Source organism: Gadus chalcogrammus, chromosome 16 (assembly GCF_026213295.1).
Source record: "Gadus chalcogrammus isolate NIFS_2021 chromosome 16, NIFS_Gcha_1.0, whole genome shotgun sequence".
NCBI lineage: Eukaryota > Metazoa > Chordata > Actinopteri > Gadiformes > Gadidae > Gadus > Gadus chalcogrammus.
In genome coordinates, this window is record NC_079427.1 from 8,692,143 (window position 1) to 8,713,943 (window position 21,801).

General features: G+C 42.6%; 3 protein-coding genes across 6 annotated transcripts in view; 1 reads left to right on the forward strand and 2 right to left on the reverse strand.

The window, feature by feature from the left end:
- wdr95 (WD40 repeat domain 95) overlaps positions 1–742 on the reverse strand; it is a 19,995-nt gene extending 19,253 nt beyond the window's left edge. The window contains exon 1 of the mRNA XM_056610401.1: positions 523–742. Coding sequence (XP_056466376.1) covers positions 523–678 — 156 coding nt within the window. The 5' untranslated portion in view covers positions 679–742. The remainder of the gene's footprint in view (positions 1–522) is intronic.
- Positions 743–2,529: 1,787 nt separating this feature from the next.
- On the reverse strand, positions 2,530–5,932 carry LOC130406321 (testis-expressed protein 26-like). Of its 3 annotated transcripts, none has more exons than XM_056611825.1 (9): positions 5,360–5,932; positions 5,138–5,231; positions 4,873–4,989; positions 4,677–4,761; positions 4,439–4,601; positions 3,645–3,789; positions 3,299–3,490; positions 2,880–3,041; positions 2,530–2,782 (listed from the first exon to the last, which is right to left on the reverse strand). In XM_056611825.1, exons 3-9 carry the CDS (start codon positions 4,883–4,885, stop codon positions 2,646–2,648), a joined length of 897 nt encoding a protein of 298 aa, XP_056467800.1. In that variant the 5' UTR covers positions 4,886–4,989; positions 5,138–5,231; positions 5,360–5,932; the 3' UTR covers positions 2,530–2,645. The 3 variants fall into 3 exon arrangements, with proteins under 3 accessions (XP_056467800.1, XP_056467799.1, XP_056467801.1); XM_056611824.1 differs by having other exon boundaries at positions 5,355–5,932; XM_056611826.1 differs by having other exon boundaries at positions 4,873–4,975; positions 5,138–5,932.
- LOC130406322 (high mobility group-T protein-like) lies at positions 5,728–8,099 on the forward strand. Of its 2 annotated transcripts, XM_056611827.1 has the most exons (6): positions 5,728–5,832; positions 6,085–6,160; positions 6,962–7,117; positions 7,263–7,408; positions 7,523–7,697; positions 7,798–8,099. In XM_056611827.1, exons 2-6 carry the CDS (start codon positions 6,158–6,160, stop codon positions 7,924–7,926), a joined length of 609 nt encoding a protein of 202 aa, XP_056467802.1. In that variant the 5' UTR covers positions 5,728–5,832; positions 6,085–6,157; the 3' UTR covers positions 7,927–8,099. The 2 variants fall into 2 exon arrangements, with proteins under 2 accessions (XP_056467802.1, XP_056467803.1); XM_056611828.1 differs by lacking the exon at positions 6,085–6,160 and having other exon boundaries at positions 5,730–5,832.
- The last annotated feature ends 13,702 nt before the right edge of the window (positions 8,100–21,801 follow it).

Below are 21,801 nucleotides of genomic sequence, written 5' to 3' on the forward strand. Positions count from 1 at the left end.
AAATGAGGTTATTTTATACATTTCGTTTTTTCGCTGATGATTGCGATAATACATAGACTAAGCTTGATTGGAGCTCAGTATTACCAAGGTCAGAATAAACCATTCCCACTTAATACAATTAAAAACTCTTTATGACTTCCCCGGCTTCCTCTGCTACAGCCAATCAGAGTAGTGATTAATAACTGATGTATTTTTATAAATGGGCCCCACTTGTTTTAATTTTATTTTTATCTTTTATATTTAAGTGTGAGTTATGTGTTGGACCTGTACTACAGCAGTATACAATTATGTATTTCACTATATATCTGGCACTCTTTAACAGTTATAGGCTATCCTGTGGCGTGATCGAGCCAGAAACAGTGAATGGCATTTCCAACTGTGCTTAACCTAACCTGGCTCTCTGGCGCCACCAAGAGGGAACAAAAGTGCAATGAGCTATGCAACAGGTCAGGAAAAGAGCCTCAGGTAAAGCAGCACAATGGCATCAAACACATTAAACTCGACTTCTTCCAGACACAGTACCTCCAGGTTGTGGGATGTGTGGTTTGGATTAGCTTCGTGACCCAGTGCTGTCCTCCCGTGGGCCGGTTCTCCCAGGTGAAGGGAGTGCCTGCGCGGGTTCTGTTTCAGAAGCTCTCGTTGCATCCATTCTGGGGGCTGTTCTGGGCAACTGGACATTCCGAGGGACCATGGAACAAAAGGGCTTCCCTCCTCTGGACGCACCAGCTCAGAGAGCAAGCTACAGGATATAATTTTTATTGTATTCTTCGCTCAATCTTAATTGGTTTGATTTAATATTGACAAGAACAAAAATAAAATATGATTATGATTTAGTTATGATTAATAGGAATATAGTTAACCTGTATTTATTTATATTTCAGATAAAGTATTTTAAGCCCTAAACCAGGTGTTATGGTGCGTCAGGGTTAGTAAATGATTATTGCTTGTGGTTGTTGTTATTATTAGCATGTAGTCAGCAGTGTTTTGTGATTAACATCTAGTCCAACGTCTCAAGAATGGCTTCCTCCACATTGCCTTGACAACAGTAAACATGTTGTAAAGTTTGTACATTCATAGCAGGAATGATCTTCTTTGAAACACGAGGATGGCAAACCCCATTTCTACCACATCCTCTACACATATCCAAGACATATCCAGGATAGAAATAGAGTATTAGTATAATGATATCAGATAACAGAGGATTTGAGTTTAGAGATAAACAATAGAAAAACAAAAGGGAGGCTATACCTGGGAACAGTTTCTATCCGTCCTGATGCTGAGGAAGGACGGTCTCTTTTCCCCACAGGCATTCTCGCTAGCTGTTCTTTGAGCCTCAACTGTAGTGAGATGTTAAGTATAATGCAGTCTTTTCCTCACTCTGTAGCACCAAACAGACAATTGAAAAGCCATAGGGCTCATTCAGTCAGGTTACCAGATACGTGTGCTAAGGTTACACCAGGGAAAACACGTTTCTCCCTCTAGTAACCTGGAGACCTGTTTGAACAAGTCCAACTTCACAGAAACACAACGTTCTGCAATGTCCCTGAAGTCACCCTTGACATAGCATAAAAAGTGCAGACTGATTTAGGCACACATATTTATATATTCCAGTTTAATTGGCCTGTATCAATAATCATGATTCATTATGCACCTTTAAATGTATAATAAGTCATTTAGCTGAATTGCAATTTATACTTGAGTACGAACATTTAGGAAAAGTGGTGCACAAACAGGCATCATGCATTGTTTTTCAATGGAGGACAATGTTTTACATTATATTTATTGATGGGTTTGCATGCTTATAATAGTTTGCATGCTGCAGGCTTATAACAATCTCATCTATATCTGACCTCAGTTTATTTTTTCTATTTTTTATTAAATAAAAATAGAATTCAAGGGCTGTGTCCAAACACTGTGTTTTTAACAATGAGCGCTGTAACAGTGTATAGCCAGTGTATACTGCTACAAAACAGAACTCAAACAGAATGTAGGTCCGGAGCTTACAAATGGTAGAACATAGTAGCCCTCCACACACATCGACATTATCAACACGTTTAGATAGTTGATATTAACCTCAAAACCCATCTCTTTAGAAGAGCATTTAGCTAAACTTTCTTTGAGGTTCCCCCTTTTTTTAATATTTTTTTGGTATTTTTTTCTCTGAAGCACTTTGAGATTCTTGAATATAAAGTGCATTATAAATAAAATGTATTATTATTATTATTATTATATTCCCTCCTTACGAGACAATGGTGACAAAATATGTGATCATATGTGACTCCAACCAAGACAGTTGGCTTACTTTCTGGCTCCCAGATCTTGAAAACATGGTTGGTTAACTCTAAACTGGACGGCTCTTTTGAACAGCCAGTTATTGGAACCTTCCCGAGGGATTAATAAAGTTCTTATCTATCTATCTATCTATCTATCTATCTATCTATCTAAAGGCTGGACATTTTGGGTGAGCTCTCGTGTTTAATTTGACGTCATCATTCAGGGGACATACAGTAAATATATGCATGACAGCTTTTGGAAGAGTTTTAATTAACACAGAATAACTAAAGTGACCACATAAAAAAAGAGCTCTTCATTAGGTTTATGGTCACGAAAGCGTTTCCCTCCCGGTGCGGTGCGGAACGTCTCAGTCAGTGAGGGCCTGGCCAGCTCGATATCCAATCCATCGGTCTGGAAGCAGGCATTGTGACCGCGGGAAGTTTCCTCTCTTTTCTCTCTTCCTGACCGCCAGCCGCTTTACTCATTAAGCTCTTCATGAGCGCTGTGTCTGTAAAAATCAAAAAACAAAACATTAGCTCAATGTGGAAATGAAGACCCCAGTCCCCCGCACACAGAGGGTTGACCATGATGTGAATCAAGCAGACCTTTTTCAGGTAGAACTTTGCATAACTGCTGCAGCTCCTGTGGCTGTAAAGCCTTGAGCACGTATGGGACAACAGAAGCCTTCCTTCCGAAGAACGTATCATAGGTGGTCAGCTCCGAAACATCGTGTGGATCTCGTATGTGCCGTTGGACAACGGTTGGTACTGCAAAGAGGAGAAAGATATGTAGACGACCTATGCTGTGTTCCAATGGTTACAGGGCAGTATCGTTTGGTAGTTAAGGGTGTGTTGGACTCCCAGTACAAAGGTTCTGGTTCCAAACCCCAATGACTGCACTCTACCTGGAGTCATCCCAGAGAAAGATGTCAAAAGGTACTGTCAGTTTCATGTGAGAAAAAGGCTAAATGTCATGAATGTCTTTACTTTTGTTTGTATTTCATGTAACTTCAAGTGCAGTGTACCTATTCCTCTGCAGTGCACACGGTGGCGTGCGTTACCGCCATAGGCAGTATCACACCGGTTGTCCTGCAGTTGCTCCTTCTTGGGCCGGCAGTAATTGTCCCTCATCTCAGTGCGAGTCCAGTGAGGATCCTGCTGCCTGCTGCGTAGAGGTACCAGCCCAGCTTCCCTATAGGAATTAATGTGATCGGCTCCTGTCCAATCGTACGAAAGAGGGAAAGCCTAAAATTGTCAAATAGCCCCAGTACGTACAGCGTGGGTCTCTATGCCGGCACTTGTATTTATGGTTGAGGTCTGTGATTCTGGGTTTGATCAGAAGACAAATTTTTTCCGGTAACCTCGGTGTACCTTGAGGGAGGCCCAGGAAGTCAGTGCGGTAGGTGGAGCAGTACTGCGCTGTCAAGGCTTTCTGGATCTCCTCTTCAGAAGTGAATCTGCTCCCCCCTGCAGAGCTCTGCGAAGCGCCTTTTGGCAGCCTCCACGTAAGGAAGCCCTGGAGGAAAGACGGAGTGAATAAACCTCCCCATGGAGCCACACACTGAGTACTCCATTAAAACCTCCCCTTGGTCAACTTCACCAAAGGCATGTTTTTTACCTGCGGTGCTTATGTATTTGAATAGACGTGAACATCTATACAAAGTCATGTCTATCCTCCTACGACAGATAACAAATCTTTTTCTGTGACAGGTTCTCGTTATTTATATTTTAACTTCTGATGAATCTACTATAAAGTATAGCATTACCATTACTAACATTTATTGAAGAAGCAATATGCATTATGAAAAAGCATAAGAGTCAGGGTAAGTTGGCTAGGGTTAACCCTAACCCTATTAAATAATGTATAATTGAATACCTTAATTAACATGAACACCATTAACTTTGGTTATCAAAATCAAAACAACTTTATTAATCCTACTGGGGGCAATAAGTTACGAGCAGCTTGTAAACAGAACGGTAACATACAACAACTGAACACCATTACTAATAAAACACCACAGGTAAACACTTACAAGACATTAAATAAACAGTTAATCAACTGTTATTTTATTTTTATTACTGCAATAACTAATGTTAATTGATGGTTGATTAATGTACCATATTTTGAGTGTTAACGATAACGACTATTATTTTACAGGATCCACCTGACTTGGATGTGGATTGTTCCTCCTCTGTCCTGAGGCCGAGCCTGTTCGAATGCATTCAGGCTTAGAGACAGCTTTCCAGCAGAAGTCCTCACTGTAACCAGTTGGACCCACAGGTCCAGATGGTGAATAGCAGTCCCTGAACGTTTTGGAGGTCGCTGGCCTAAATACATACACAAAAAGACTAATACATGTGCACCAAATCAGTATCGTGTGATGTTGGTATAAAGACACTTACAGTGTAAACTCAGTGTTTGAGCTTGGGCGGTAGAAAAACTCTCTTTTGTTCGAGGTTTCATATGGGTCCCACAGGGCTATTTTATCTGAAAATAACAAACATACTTTGTGTTATTTAGTCTAATAAAAGGCTTATGATTTTGGGAAAAAAATCGGCTTAACTGTGTGAAATAATAATAAGTTTGACCTATGCTTACCCTTGGCTGCCATGGTCTCTTTCAAATATCTTGGAAAAAAATTACTTTAAAATAGAAAGCCACCCATTCAGCAGCCCACGTTGATGTTACGGTTCTGTATAGCCTATAAGACAATATCTAAAAAACAACAACAATACGATTGAAGACTACTATCTACATTTGTGAAGCTCAAATATATCTGAGCAGATCTGGGTTGCATGCTACCACAGGCGGAGTTTACCCCGGCGAACAAGGGATGTTGTTATGGAGATAGAACTCAACCTACTTGTTAACTCTCAGCGGGGGGGGGACGACGACTCATGAAAGATTCAGTTGCTCTGATCATCCCTGTAGCTCCACATTGTGACCGCAAAGGGGTCCTGAAAAGTGAAACGCCTTATTTACTCTTATTTAGGCATTGATCGATAAATGAAACCATCAATGAATTTAACCAACCCACACAACCACACAAACCAGCAACCAACACGACCGTGTTAAGATACCTAACTGTAACAGTTACATTTCAGCTTTAAATGGTTCAAGTTTAAGTCATTGTTGGTGACCAACTATCTTTTCAGTCTCGATGCGTTTAATAAGTATGGATCACAGATGTCAATACGCGTGTTCAAAACATAGCCGTGTTAACCGCGCCGTACAGAATGAATGGGCAAAACACAGCGATAACGGGATACACTGCTATGTCTGCGATGGAAACGCTATGTTTACAAATAAAGACCAGCGTCTTCCATTCGAGTCTAGCGCCATTCATCCATTGTGTTTACAACCAATCGAGCCGCGTGGAGTGCTTGGAATCCAACTGTCCAATAAGACGGCAGGGGGGGGATGGCGGCAGCCAATCCATGTCAGCCAGAGAACCAATACGCAGAATGAAGAGTAGTCCCTCCGCCAAAAGACCGCGCATTGACCGCCTATTGTTTGAGACATAGCTGTGTACGTCCTACTTCATATACAATTATTTGGGTAAGTCATGTTTTATTAACTTGATATATAGTCATGTGCATGTTATTATAATACAAATCCTCAAAATGGAAATCTTGATGTATTTCAACAACTTTGTTCATTTTGTATTTTTTTGCTAAACACGAAACCTTCTGAGATGCTAAATAAATTGCTAATGTCGTATGAAGTACTTGCTATTGTGAGCCAACGCTGCTTTAAAAATCGAATGGCGCGGAGTGTTAATGTTGTTCTGTTTTGAAATTTCCCATATAGAGACCTATGCTAAGGATAACCCCATCCACGACGGAGTAACTACGTTTCTATAGCGTAACGTCCGCTCAAAGCCATGGTTGTATTTGCTTCTAACCCGTTCCGTTAGCTTGCTAGTGTATTAGCTGGACAGATGGGCCCGCCGTCCATGTTAGACATGCTAACGCTAGCCCGCGTACAAAGAGCTAGAGAGAGCAGCACAGTGAATGGCGTACGTAGGGGCATCGGTTGTCAAAAATTGTCGTCCGCTTGATTCTCGCGTTAAAGCTATTGTCAACTCCCATAAAGGCGATTTCGCTTTATAAAACTGTTTCCATGAAGGATTAGTGGCAATTCTTTCACATATTTATCTGATCCCTTAAGCAGAGAAGATGGTGTCATTGCTAATGGTTGCTAGTTGAGCGAAGCTAACGATAGTATCTTCAAGACAAAGCAATGGGGGAAGCCATCATTGCTAACTCAAGGAAGCTCAAGAGGGCGGCAGATGGTTGCTAATGCTAACGTTAATTTTATGCATACACGATGCAGTCAGTCCCAATGCGATGCGTCTATTGCCATCCTGCATACAATCAGTAATTATTATGTTTATATAGCCAGAGCTGGCCTTGAGCTGAATAATAAAATATAGTTGTAGGCAGTGTATAGTTACTGATAATGTTTTGAGTTTATGGGCTGTTTTTCCAAGATTAGGCTTGGACTATCCAATAGCTCATCAGTCACCCCCTCCCCCTTCCACCCTATCTAAACAATGGATGGAACTGACAAAGCAGAGATGGGGAAATTGAGCATAGTGACATTATAATTCAAACTATTTCAGTTTATTATTAGATTATAGTACATTTGACAATAATAATAACAAAAACGTCTTCCTCCCATTCAGGGCCCCAAGATGGTGAAAGATCCGAAGAAGCCAAGGGGCAAAATGTCCTCATATGCTTACTTTGTTCAGACGTGCCGTGAGGAGCACAAGAAGAAGCACCCTGAAGCGAGTGTCAACTTTTCAGAGTTCTCCAAGAAATGTTCTGAACGTTGGAAGGTAATCTCAATTATTAAAACACGATGATATATATATATATATTTATTTATTTTTTTGACGCAAAATTACACATCTCCTTATTGCTGTCAGTGAGTGATGGCAGATTTCTTTTTACATTTTTTTTTATTTTTATTTATTACCAAAGACGATGTCCCCCAAGGAGAAAGGGAAGTTTGAGGATCGGGCCAAACTAGACAAGGTCCGCTATGAGAAGGAAATGAGGACCTACATTCCCCCCAAGGGCCAGAAGAAGAAGCGCTTCAAGGACCCCAATGCCCCCAAGAGACCCCCGTATGTATTGTGACGAATGGATGTTTGCTTTCGCTATTCAACTTTCTTCCATTCTAGAATACGGATTTGTGACACAGCGTTCCGACTAACCAAGTCACGCCGTCCGTCCCAAAGGTCCGCCTTCTTCCTCTTCTGCGCCGACTTCCGGCAAAAGGTGAAGACCGATACTCCCGGCCTCTCCATCGGAGACACTGCCAAGAAGCTTGGGGAGATGTGGAACAACTCCTCACCCGAGGACAAGCAGCCCTATGAAAAGAAGGCGTCCAAGCTGAAGGAGAAGTACGACAAGGTGAGAGAACGCAATCCAACCCCTACCCCGTGGATGGGATTCATTCCAATGTGAGATGGCCGGTTGGAATTTTAAACATGTTTACATCATTCCTTTGCAGGACATGATTGCCTACCGTACCAAGGGGAAGGTCGAGGTCGCTGCCGCGGCTCCACCACCCGAGGATGATGACGATGACGATGATGATGAGGGCGATGATGACGACGATGATGATGATGACGATGAGTAGAATGCATTGGTAGTACGAGCTAGACTTTTGCTCATGCCATATTACCCCAACCCACCATCCCAATGTACTCCGTTCACATTCAGGAAGGAAAGTGACTGAACAAGAACATGTGTATATTTAATGTTTTTAAGATGTACAGTGTTATGCTCCTTTTTTTTTTTTTGTAAAGTTAACACTACATATCTTCGGTTTGATCATTTCCTAGTGGTAGTTCTTTATTCCAGCCATATCTAACAATTTAGAGGACGATGAAATTTAAATGGAAACTAAGTAGTCTGTAGACGTTAAACTTGCAACTCAAAAATGAAATTTTTGGGTTGGTAGTTTATTTTTTATTTGTGCTTTAAAGAATATTTTTTCATGTGTTGTCAAAATGTCTTTATTGTTCTTTGAATACCACTCTAATAAAGGTCTTTTTTTAAGAAATTACTTTTTTAATTTGGACTTTTCTGTTTTTGATCATCCATTCTCGTATGTATTTTATTTAATTTGCAGTATTTTGATGGTGAGTGGTTCTCTTAAATATGATTTCAAACAAGATAATTTTACAACATAAGTCTTTATCATACAATTTAAAAGCCCAGTGTTATTAAATGTTTACAAAAAGCTTGTCTTGAATAATTGTCAGTTAATCTTCATCGGCCAATGGGCCACCCATGGTTAGCATATGCACAGGTAATTTCAATGAAAGCGTTCGCAAACTGATATTTACTAAATATTAGTTGTCAATGCCTAGTCGACCGCAATGGTTCCCAAAGTTGTATACCCCTGTGATATCCTACAGAGTACCCCAAGTATCCGGTAAGCTCACTTGCATGATTTAGTTCTTAATTCTGTTGCTTAAACAGTGAACACGCGTATGCACAGAAAAAGTAATCCCAACTGGACAATAGCCATAAATTACGTGCCTGTATATTATATATATATGTATATTATATATATATATGGCCGGACGAGCAGCTGGTCCCATCAGGTTTCATTTGTAGGAACATTTCAATTTTCTGTATTTGACATTTAATCCATCATTAACTAATTGTTTTCAAAAGGAATATATTTGATCTTATTCTACATAAGGAGTTGAGAAATGTATGAATTCGTTTTCATTAGCGTGAAATACTGTCGCACCCATTTTTTTTCCCAGGATGAAGCATTAAAAAAATATTAATAAATTGGTCGGTTCTCCACCAATCCAACGTTTCTGACTAAGGGGAAGAACTTTTAGACGACTTTCCTCTGTTGTCATGGCAACGTTTATCAACGACCCACCGCAAAAACTGGACATTTGACAGCCGCTGGACTAGAGGGCCTCATATACTCTGTGTAGAGCAATGACCAATGCTTAAGTTGCACTATATCAATAAACATTGTAATACTGTGGACTGAGCAGGATGAGCTAGTCATGCAGTCACGCTGCAGGCATGATTGCGCTTCCTTTTTCCGCCCCCTTTCTTGTGCTGTTGTACTAGACTGGCATCGTCGACTCTAGCCCGACCAAGCTCAATCGTAGATTGCACGTTCTGGGAAGCTGCTGTCATTTTCTTCAACACAATAGGCGTGATCAACGGACTATAGTTCAACTGACTCTGTACGCGATTGGCTGGTTGCCGTCGCTTCCCTATTGTCATTGTATTAAACCAGGCAATAGCGCGCCAAGGGGAGAAGACAGCTTGGTGATTGGCATCCGCATAACGTATCGGAAGCAGAAAGAAATGTATTGCTCTCTTCTCCAGACCCCATAGGTTCATTGCTCCAAACCCGTGCGCAGGGCGAACTCAAATCACCGGCAGAATGGGCGGGGCTACCCATTCTACTGTTGTACCGCCATGGACCTTTAATAACACTCCTGAATGGCCGTCGAGTAATCTGAATCCAGAAGGTGGCGCTATTTGTATATTAATGTTTCTCCTTGAAAGCTGCAGCACCTTAAAAGTAAACCAATACAGCCATATCCACCACCCCAGTGTTAAGAAATGTTATTAAAAAAAAAATTGGTTCTCATTATTTATTAGAAGGTGCAAAAAAAAATAGCAAATTGTGCAGGGAAATACTTCCGTTCACTCACATATTCATGAAAATGTTCATTTAAAGTAGGCCTAGTTAATTGATCCATGTATCCAATTTCCCTAAAAGCCTTGCCCTTTACCTCTTCCAGATTTGGAAATCCACCCATTCACTCAAAAACAGACATATTGTCTAGCCCTTTCCGTTGGCTACAATATCGTTTTAATCTGCATTTAATCTGAGTTTATAAAGCAGTGAGAATTAAAAAAAAAACTACTTTTCTTTCTCGTTGAATGAATGCCCCACCTGACGCACCTGCCAAGGCCAGGCAAGCACAGTCCAAATGCGTTTATCTTCAAATGCAGAATGTTAACGTAGGCTACATAAAACAAAATCCAACAAATTATCGCATCATTCTTTGAAGTGATAAATACTATGAATATAAATGTTGTGTGGCTTGGGTTTAGGCCTACTTCTAACTCGCTGAAATGTAACAGCTTCGTTTTGGACCTTTTCAACGTAACTTTTGTTACACAGCGATCCCAGGGGGGTTGAGACACAAAAAGTGTGGCCAAACTCAGGACCATCCCAGACTTCGGCGGACTACCAGAGTAGCATTTCAGCTTCTGCTCGAATAGTTTAAAGTGATGCCGGACTGGTTCGCTGCTGTTTGTGTTGTTTTGCTATAACTTGGGTGCAACATTGAATTCTTTATTTTGCAATGGCGACCTAATGATACACTTGATTATGGACGTTCCTGGACCGCGGAGAATACATTTCAATGTGTTTTTGATGTACATGGTAAGTGAACCTTTTTATTTTATAAGTTATTAGTCATTTTTTAAACAACTAACTTATAGTAGGCCTAAGACATTAAATAGTTGGATACTGAATCCAGAGTCCAAAGCATGAATAAAATACCACAACACGAATACATAGAAACATAATGCAATGAGTTAATTGACAATGGTTCATAGCAACAAAAAATGCATTCCAAGCTCATATACCGAGCAAGTTTGACCCACCAAGCTTTAGCTATCCAGATATTATTTGAGAGAACTCGAGTCTTTTGGTCATCATTATCGAATGTTTCTGTATTTTGCTTAAGATTCTTGAATACACATGGTGTATTGGCCCTCCGGTTACCAGTGGCTTAGATGGGACTGGTGGGAGAAGGCCGCGGGCTGGGCAGGTCCAGCTCCATCCGGCTCACCCCTCCTGGTACAGCAGCAGCACCAGCCAAGCAACTGCGCTTCAGGATGCGCTGGTGTCACTTCAGTCCCCTAGCCGTCGGCAAAGACCGATGCCTCTCGTACAGCCAGTGTATTCCTTCCAAGTTACAGAAGACACAATACCAGGTCGGTTAGCTGTTTACTAAAGGTCCAAAAAATTTCAATAATACTGTTATGATGATCAAATTATTTAATTTGATCTAAACTAGGCTACATTAAAGTCTTGCGTAGGCTAAAGTGGAACCACAGAACTAGAATTGTAGTGAATGCTTTCTATAGTCACTGCAGCCACCAATGCTAATAATGTATGCACTCATGTTATTGGAAGATGCTTTGGTTCCAAATCCTCCAGAAAATTACAAATAAAACCCTTTCTTGAACAACATTGTGTTGTATTAGACACAATCATGCCGTGTTTGTCCCTTAATGTTAACAGGAGCGGTAGTGGGAAGGCTGCAGGCAGTGAACCGGGAGAGCAAAAGGCCAGTCAAGTACTCTGTGCTGGTGGACGACGGGGACAAACTCTTTCTGTTGAATCGCCTCTCTGGGGACTTCGTATTGTCCCGCGGCCTGGATTTCGAAATGCAGAAATTCTACATTCTCACGGTGGGGGTCCAGGAAGAGGGGGGTCCGCTATCGGGTGTCAGGGTTTACTTCAACGTACTGGACGTCAACGACAACCCCCCAGAGTTTAAACCGGACACCTGCTCTGCTTCGCTGCCCGAGGACACGGCCACTGGGACCTGCTTTCTTCTGCTAAATGTCCACGATAAAGACGCAGGTGAGCGGGGAGGCCAGTGAAGCTCAAACGTTCTAAATGTTAATCACTTAACCTGGGACGCCAATGGCATTTGGAAAATAAATAAAGTGCCAGACAGTGTGACATTTACTAATCACCACACTCTTTCATCCGTACAATCCAAATGGAGATGCAGTGTTTTTCTCTCTCCAGATATGTCATTGATGGGCTGGTAGGTTGGGAATCTTGCCCAAAGAGATGCCTACAGATGTTGTTACTGAGGTTCAAACCAGGCACCTTTTTGGCTAGTAGACAAACACCCCAACCTCCACACTATCCAGCCCTGATGGTTTAGATATAGAATGTGACACGCTCAGAATCTCACTGAAATAATTCTAATCAAACCACAAGGGGGGGAATATATGCACTATCAGATGATGAGGCCAAAAGGTAAGAGTAGGGGAATCTAGGGACATTTTTTATGTAGTTTAAACTATAATACACACAACACACAGAACATATATCCTGAGGCCCACAATACACAAGGTTCCAACTGTTTCAGCCAGTAGAGGAATCATATATTGATACTAGTGGCTTTTTAAAGGAGAGATATAATGGTGTTTTCCCAACAAGTAAACACAGTATATGAGTTCCAGAAAACATGTTTTTGAAGCTGTATGTTGGAAATAGCTTTTAGGAAAAAAATTCTCCCCTACCGCTATTCCCCTCTGTTTCAGTCCCTTCAGAATGCGCTGTTTCAGGTGTCTGTAGCTTTAATGCAAATGAGCTGCTGCCAATTGACCAATGAGCTGTCAGACTGAACCACAGCATGGAGCATCTGCGGACTCCTGGATCTCTATATCTATATAATATAATATAATAACAATAATATTATTTATGGGTATATAATATTATATCTAATATCACGGCCAAAAGCTATGTGCGCCTCGGATGATATTATGAATCATAAAGGCTGTGTCTGACGTCCCTGGTACTTCCACAACAAGTAAAGACTCTTAGTGGGGGATATCTCGGCCATGGTTGAGAAGAATTGGGGGAAAGGAACTTTGGCCTTGACTCTCTGAAGTCCATGAACCGCGACATCGAGGAGAAAGGGATTGTATTCTGGGAGCTGAGCTGCCGGACTGCCGCCGAGCTCCCCGCGCCGGAGCTGCCGGACTGCCGCCAAGCTCCCCCTCGCCGGACCTGCCAGCTTCGGCGGCAGTTCAGCTCCCGGAGTACACCCGCCGGAGCAGCTGGAAAGCTTCGGCGGCAGTTCAGCTCCAGGAGTACACTGCCGGAGCTGCCGGACGGCTTTGAAGGCATGGTAGCTCGGCGGCAGTCCGGCAGCACAGCTCCGGGAGTACAATCCCTTTCACCTCCATGTCTCCTCCTCCGGACTGCCACCAGGCTTCTGCCGCCAAAGCAGTCCAGCAGAGAAAGCGATTGCACTCACGGAGCTGAGCTGCCGCCGAATTCCCCCCGCCGGAGCTGCTTGTCCGCTGGTCCACAAAATCTTAGCTATGCTCTGATTGGAGGGGAAAGGGGAAGTGGGAGGTAATATTCAATTGTGCCCCCTTCCTACGTTGGAGGGGGCGCCAAAACTGACTCACTAGTTTGGTAACTGTAGGCTGGGTACTTTCAGAAATGCATATCTCACTCAAAGAATCATGTACCGACTTTTTTCAAAGTTTGAACCCAAATCCCAGGAAAAGTGTTGCTTTCATAATGTTTCCCCTTTAAAGGTTTAATACATTTATACCTGTAATAAATATGCAACTGAATCTCAGGGTCAGGTTGTCTCCAAACTGTTTTTCTATGTACATACATTTGGAATTACTGGTATAGATTTGTTGTTGGTGAGTATTTAAAAAATATCATATATATTATATATATGTATGTAGGACTTGTAGGTATATATATAATACAAAAAATGACTTAAAAGCTTGTTTGATAGGTATGTCAATCATTATTTTGTAATGACCATGCTATTTCCCCTCGTTTTTATCTCACTGCTAGATGAGAATAGTAAGTTGGACCTTCAAATTTCCGCTGGGGATGATGAGCATGTGTTCTCTTTGGATCCCGCTGGCAGATTATGCCTGAACAGTGAGCTAGACAGAGAGAAGAAACCCTCCTACAATCTGACAGTGACAGCCAGCGACCGTCCACAGATCTTTTCTCAGCGATTCACCAGCACAGCGCAGGTTGTCATCTCAGTTCAGGACATAAATGACAATGCCCCCGTCTTCACGGCCGCCCCGAGTGTTGCTATTCTAGAGGATTCTGCTCTCCACTTGCTCATTACAACCGTCCACGCGCAGGATGCAGACTCTGGGTCCAACGGAGAGGTGTTGTACTATTTAAACGACTCAACCTCGAGCGCTTGGGTCAGCGTTCACAACACGAGCGGACACGTGCATCTGCGGCAGCTGCTGGACAGGGAACGGGATGAGGCCTTCACCGTCGCAATAACAGCCGTCGATAAGGGCTCCCCGCAGATGGAGAGTACCATGAACCTCACCGTGCACATAGAGGATGTGAATGACCACCATCCAGAGTTCCCACAGCGGTCTTACAGCCTGTCTGTGAGAGAGGACATACCCAGGGGCAGCAGCGTATTCCGGGCTCAGGCTTGGGATGCAGATCTGGGCGCCAACGGGGAAGTGCGGTACACACTTTCCCAGACAAGTCCGTTTGCGATGGACGCTGTCCGGGGGGTCATCATAGTGATGGAGGAGCTGGACAGGGAGAGGCAATCCAATTACACACTAACTGTGCTGGCCGGAGACAGAGGCAGCCCACCAAGATCTTCTGCTGCTGTCATAGACATCTCTGTCTCGGACGTCAATGATTTCACGCCTGTCTTTTCCCCAGCGACACAGACATTACATGTCATGGAGAATGAGGAGGACCTCTCTCAGTTCACTCAGTTGGTACTACAGTCTGAAAAACAGAGTAACCTTAATACACATACTTTTGATGTCATTTTGGTTTTACAGAAATTGTGTTTTTGTCCTTTTCAATCAGATATCTGCATGGGATGAAGATGTAGGCATCAATAGTCAGCTCACGTATTGGACACAAAGTGGAAATGAAGACAGTGTGTTCTCTCTCTCGCCCAATGGCACCTTCCATGTCTTAAACATCCTAGACAGGGAGAAACAACCACAGTATATCTTGAGTATTATTGCTGTTGATGCAGGTAATTGATTATGTCAGCCATCCTATATCCTACAAATTGGAATTTAAACCATCTACCACTCACTATACAAAAACTGATAAATAAGTGAAGCAATTTGATCAATAATGGTTGTTTCCTTGTCACTTCAAGGCTGGCCACCTTTAACTGGGACTCTAACCCTAGAGGTAGTAGTTGATGATGAGAATGATAACAGACCCCAGTTTCATGAGGATGTCTACAACACCATCATTACAGAGGATAGCCCGGCAGGCACTGTGTTTGCCAAAATCACTGCGACGGATCTAGATCAAGGTGTCAATGGAGAACTATGGTAAAACACTTAATGCTTCTGTGATTTGATTACTACCTGCTTGCAACAATAGTTTAACACCTCTATAAAAAGGGAACGAATGTGTAGCACCAAGGGGGTTTGACTGTTCAGCAGAAGGTACCGTGTTCAATCCCGAATGTTCACAAGTCATCCTTGAGCAAGATGCCCTAACCCCCCACCGCTCCTTTATAACATTATAATTGTAAGTCACAGATAAGTTTCGCAAAGCTTTGAAAATGTATGACACTGGACTGATATGGTGTAGTTGCTATATAATATGACCTCTATAGGTACTCCATCTTCGGGCCAGATTCACCCTTCTCCATTGGAGGAACGTCTGGAGAGCTGTCCACCACTGATGTTCTGGACCGAGAGACAGTTGCCATCTACAACTTGACGGTCATCTGCAGCGATAAGCACTCTACCAATCCTTTGTCCAGCTCAGTGCTTGTAAACGTACTTGTTGGGGATGTGAATGATCACTGGCCCCAGTTCCAAAACAGTCCTTATGTGGCCCATGTACCTACTGCCATGGATCCAGGTGAGACCATGAACGTGTCCAAATTCATGTTAATGAAGGATTTATTGGATTGTTTGTTGGATTGTATTTATGAAATTAGATATAAATTTGGCTGTTTTTACTGTTTTTCACTGTTCCACTTAATTGTATCTTTCAGAATCTGTGGTTTGTACGGTGAGAGCAACTGATGGGGACACTGAGATGAACGCAGAACTCAAGTTTTCTTTATATGGACCAAACGTTGATGTGGTTACAATCGACCCACGCAGCGGGACCGTGTTCACGTCAGGTTTTCTCACAGGAAGGGAGGGCCTAACGATAGATGTACATGTCGAAGATAGTGGAGAAGTTCCGCATTTTGACATCACCACTATCAGTGTAATATTTCACAATGGCTCAGAATTCCCAGTGGTTAATGTTGACATTCTTAGAAAATTCCTTTTTGAGGATGCACCAGTTGGAACCCTGGTGGCGATTGTCAATGCAACAAGTCTAAGGCCAGAGCCGTTTTACTTTTACCTTGCCTCTGGAGACACTGAAGAGATTTTTCAAATGGACGAGTCAAGCGGTGAGTTAACAGTACAGAACCCATTGGATTATGAAAACAAGAAGGGTTTTACCTTGTTGGTAGAAGCGAGAGACTCTGGATCCCCACCATTCTCGTCTTTTGCAGAGTTCCATGTAAACATCAGTGATGTGAACGATAACTTCCCACAGTTCATGCAAAGTGAGTTCCGCTGTGACATCTTTGAGAATTTGCAGCCAATGTGGGTTTGCGATGTCCTTGCCATTGATATTGACACTGGAAGTTATGGTATGGTGCACCACAGCATTGTGGAGGGAAACCCTGACAGCCATTTCATCATTGATTCTGAGACTGGTGAACTGAGTACCACCATAAGTTTAGATCGAGAGGTGATTGCAGATTACAATTTGACGGTTGAGGCAATAGACCAAGATAACCCTCATCACAGGGCCAGCGCAACTGTGATTGTCGTTGTTTTAGACAGAAACGACCACCCACCTCGATTTTCCCAGATTTTTAGGACAGAAATACCAGAGGACGCTCCTATTGGACAACCGGTTGTACAAGTTATCTCAGCTGATGATGACATTGATGAAAATGCAGAGATTACTTTCTCAATAATCCAACATAATGACATCCCTTTCATTATTGATAACAACTATGGCCTCATAACTGTCATTGGGCTCCTTGACAGAGAGAAACAGGACCATTATATAGTGCGAGTTAATGCAAATGATTCTGCATGGAGCATAAGTACTGATGTCACTATAGTCATATTAGACGTCAATGACAACAAACCGGTGTTTTCACATACCGCCCCCACTGTAATCTTACCAGAAACAAAAGCTCAAGAGGAGTTTGTGTTTCGAGTTATGGCAATAGATGCAGATACAGGGAAAAACAGTGAGGTTGTGTATACAATTGAACCCCCAGTTGACCACTTCTGGGTCAATGCAACTTCAGGGGAAATTTATACAAACCAACTAATGGCTTTACATCATTCTCCCTTTGAGGTTTTTAATTTCACAGTTTTTGCATACGATTGTGGAATAACGTCATTATTTGCTAGCACCACTGTAACAGTAAGATTAGTGCCGTATAACTACCATCCACCCATCTTTCTGCTTTCACCCTCAAAAGTGTCCATACCCTTTGACATGCCAATAGGAACTGAGGTGGTTCAGTTTTCAGCAGTAGATAACGATTCTGATGAGATTGAGTATGGTTTAAAGAATGGAAAGGCCTCAGATATGTTTTGGATTCAGGCAGATTTTGGAAAAATAACACTAAATGGAAGTCTGAGGGATTATCTTGGTGAAGTTTGGACATTGTCAGTTACTGCCAAAGATAGCGGACACCCTCCTTTGACCTCACAGGTTGAAATCACTATTGAAATTATTGCAAGGAATCACTTCTCACCAAGCTTTGCAGAACCAGTTGCTATATTTTCCATTCCTGAGGATTTACGCGTAGGTTCAGTTATCGGAAAAATACAGGCAGAGGATGAGGATTCAGATGCCAATGGTGTGATCACATATTCCATTAGACAAGATCTTGAATATTTACCATTCTCCATGGGGAAAAGTTCGGCTTTGCTATCACTGATCCGAGAGCTGGACTTTGAGAAGCAACGACTGTATCATTTTCAAATAGAAGCTGTTGATGGAGGTTGGTCATCAAAGATAGGGATGACAAACATGACTGTGAATATTGTTGATGTGAATGACAATCCTCCAGCATTTGGAGAATTGGAGTACATTGCCTCAGTACCAGAAAACTCTGGGATTGGAACGATTGTCTTCATTGCAAAGGCCACGGATCCTGACTCAACAACAAATGCACAGATAACCTACAGTCTAATCTCTGGGGATGTGGAGAGGTTCTCAGTTGACTCAGTAAATGGCACCATCACCACTGCAGACGTCTTTGATTATGAACAGGAGGAGATCTTTGATGTCACGGTCAAAGCATCCAACATGGGAGCATCCGCTTTGTTCAGCGTGGCGCATGTGGTCATCAACATCCTTGATGTCAACGAGTTTATCCCGACATTCAGAACCAAAGAATATGACTTTTCGGTATTTACACATGATCCTATAGGAACTAGAGTAGGACAAGTCACAGCAACCGATTTAGATCAAGGCCCAGAGGGTGAGGTTTTCTATTTATTGTTAGGCCTAAACCAAAACCTGGGATTTGAGATCGACCGACATTCTGGAGAAATATATACCACTGGCAGCTTGAGGATGCATGGAAACAGCCCTGCAGCTCTAACAGTTTTGGCAAAGAACCGGGGAATTATCAGCGGCACCAATGTAGACGAATGTTTAGTCCGGATCAGCATCATAGAAATTAATAATGCACCTGAGTTCACTCCCACTATCTACTTGATCAATGTCAGGGAAAACATTGCCATTGGTACATCAATAGTTAGAGTGAGTGCCGTGGATCAGGACTCAATCTGGTACTGGAGCCAGTTCTTCTTTAGCATTGAGCATGGCAACATAAACACAGCTTTTGCCATTCATCCCCTCAGTGGTGTTATTTCAGTTCACTCACCGCTAGATAGGGAACAGTGGGCTCATTATAATCTCTCTGTCACAGCCACCGATAAGGGCACCCCTCCTGCCACTGGGACCGCTAATGTCCTTGTGACTGTCGATGACATCAATGACAACGCCCCAAGACTGGGGGTCACCCAGGCTCAGGTGAAAGAAAATCAGCCTCAGGGCACCATAGTGGCAAGGTTAAATGCATCTGATTTGGATTTGCCACCAAATCAAGGGCCTTTCACCTTTTGGGTTGTGAAGCCTATGATGGGGAGTGCATTTTCTCTAACAGCCGATGGAGTTTTATTTACCACAAGGTCTCTGGATCGTGAAGTCTACTCTGTTTATCATGTAGCTGTGGCTGTAAGGGATGCCGGGACCCCCCCTCTGACATCAACCACAGTGTTTCACATCAGTGTTCTGGATGAAAATGACAACCCTTACATGCAGCGGAGTATTCATATCGAAGTTAAGTATTACGGCAGTTCTTTTCAAGGAGGTAGGATTGGTCATGTAAATCTACAGGGCGATGACGTGGCCCATACCTTTAACTGCAGCATTAAAACCGGGCGTTCTAATATGTTCGACATCCCATACGGCACGTGTGAACTATGGTCTGCTCCTTTTCAAGGGGAGGCAACCTATAACATCACCATCGAAGCAACAGACCTGTTTCACTTCCCGGTCAACCACAGTGTCTATGTGAACTACAAAGGGTTTACAAATGCTTCCATGGATAGTTGTATACTCTTCTATGTGTCATCCTCTTCGATACATGAGTTCTTAACTCACAAGTATTTGACGTTTGTGAAAGCTCTGGATAGTCTTTTTAACCTACAAGCATCCAAGACCCACGTGTTTGGAATCAAGGTGCTCGAGACCGAAATCCTTTTGTTGGCCGCTGTCAAGAGCTACAACGGTCAGTACCTCAGCCGAGAGCTGGCTAGTGGTATTTCAACAGGCCACAGGAAGCTGCTAGAGGCTCAAACCAACGTCACAATATCTCACATCACCAGTGATCCTTGTCTGACTGTCCCATGTCAAAATGGCGCTACATGCGGCGAAAACATTCACATCGGTCCAAACGTTGCTGTGCTTGAAAGCTCTACAGTAATTTTTGCGTCACCACAGATGGAAATATTTAACTGCACCTGTTTGGCAGGCTTCACTGGGACGCTGTGTGAGGCAGACATTGATGAATGTGAAAGCAATCCCTGTAGAAATGAAGGCACCTGTGTGAACAACCATGGGGGATTCTATTGCCACTGCCAGAACGGATTCTTTGGGCCTTTCTGTACCACTGATTTTGATGAATGCCCCACTCAGAAGTGCCAAAATGGAGGCAGCTGTGTTAAAGCTCAAGATGGCTTCCAATGCCTTTGTGATGCTGGATATAAAGGTATTTAATATGTATATTGTTGAGATATATTTATTTCTTTAGCATAAAAAAAATATTATGTGAGAACTTAGCTTTGTTTATCTATTTAAAGGGGACGCTTGCGAGCAGTTGGTTGACCACTGTGAATCAGGCCCCTGTATCCAGGGCAAGTGTATCAATTCTCTGATGGGATTTCTCTGTCAATGTCCTTTTGGTAAGAGTATGCCACTTCTGCCGTATAATCGTATAGAATGTTGTCCATAACCTTTTCGCAAAACTCTAGATATTTTATTTAAACTTATAAAACTATATTGTAGAAATATAAATTATTATATACTCAATCAAATCAGAATTTTTTTCTTGTTCACCTAATATTTCAATAAATACATCTTATTTACAATTTACTTAGTGTTATGTATTACTCAATCTTTTTCCCCTAGCTTTTTAGACTGCATTGGAAAATATTACAAGACAACGTGGGCCATTTGAGTTATTCTCATTAGCTGCTAAATACTTTTGTTTGCTTAAATAACTGTCTATATCATTTCACCCAAATAAAGCCACCACTACCCCTCTTTTTTAAAGCCCACTTTGTCTTTGTTGTGCTCTGCGTAAAGGCGTCAGTGGGGTGCGCTGTGAGCATGACAGCATTGGCTTCGAGGAGCTGTCCTTCATGGAGTTCCCACCACTGGATCCCAGGAGTAATCTGATCTCTGTTGAAGTGGCCACTGTGCAGCAGAACTGCCTGCTCCTGTACAACACTGGGGGGGCCTCATACCAGGACTTTATAGCGCTGGAGTTGGTGGAAGGGAGGGTTTGCCTTTCCTTTGACCTGGGAGCGGGGCCAGTGAGGCTGGAGACTGGGAAGAGAGTAGCGGACGGCCTTTTTCACAGCATCACTGTCAAAAGGATCGGCAATGTAAGCTTCACAGACAAACACCTGAATAGGTCTGCATGCCAACACACATTAGACACTGACGCTTATAAACACCCAAACAATATTCATAGCCCAACCACACATTCTATTATGGGGTGAATGATGTTTTGTTCATGTTTTGGGTAATTGTAAAGCTAAAGGAGTTTGCCCTTGATATTCAAAGCACTGACTGCCTTTTTACAGATTGGCTCCGTATTGGTGGATGGATGCACAGATGTTGACCCTGATAGATTTTGCTCTTCTCAAAGTGATGGCTTTGGTTCAGAAAGGTAGGGAGCCAACAACCATTAGATATAATTGAACATTCAGCGTTGAACATTGCATAAATAACACAAGTTTGATCTGCCGTTTTACCCTCTCAGGATACTGAATGTTGGCAGTGGAAACATGACGTTTGGGGGACTGAGGTCTATTGGAGTTCTCTTAGTGCACCCTGGTCAGGTTCGGACCCATGACTTTGTTGGGTGCGTACGAAACA

Coding starts and splice junctions, on each gene's coding strand:
- LOC130406322 (XM_056611827.1), top strand. Junction 7,118..7,262: donor AATGTTCTGAACGTTGGAAG/GTAATCTCAATT, acceptor TTATTACCAAAG/ACGATGTCCCCCAAGGAGAA. Junction 7,698..7,797: donor TGAAGGAGAAGTACGACAAG/GTGAGAGAACGC, acceptor ATTCCTTTGCAG/GACATGATTGCCTACCGTAC.
- LOC130406321 (XM_056611825.1), bottom strand. Junction 4,602..4,676: donor TCAAACACTGAGTTTACACT/GTAAGTGTCTTT, acceptor GTATGTATTTAG/GCCAGCGACCTCCAAAACGT. Junction 2,783..2,879: donor CAAAGTTCTACCTGAAAAAG/GTCTGCTTGATT, acceptor TGATTTTTACAG/ACACAGCGCTCATGAAGAGC.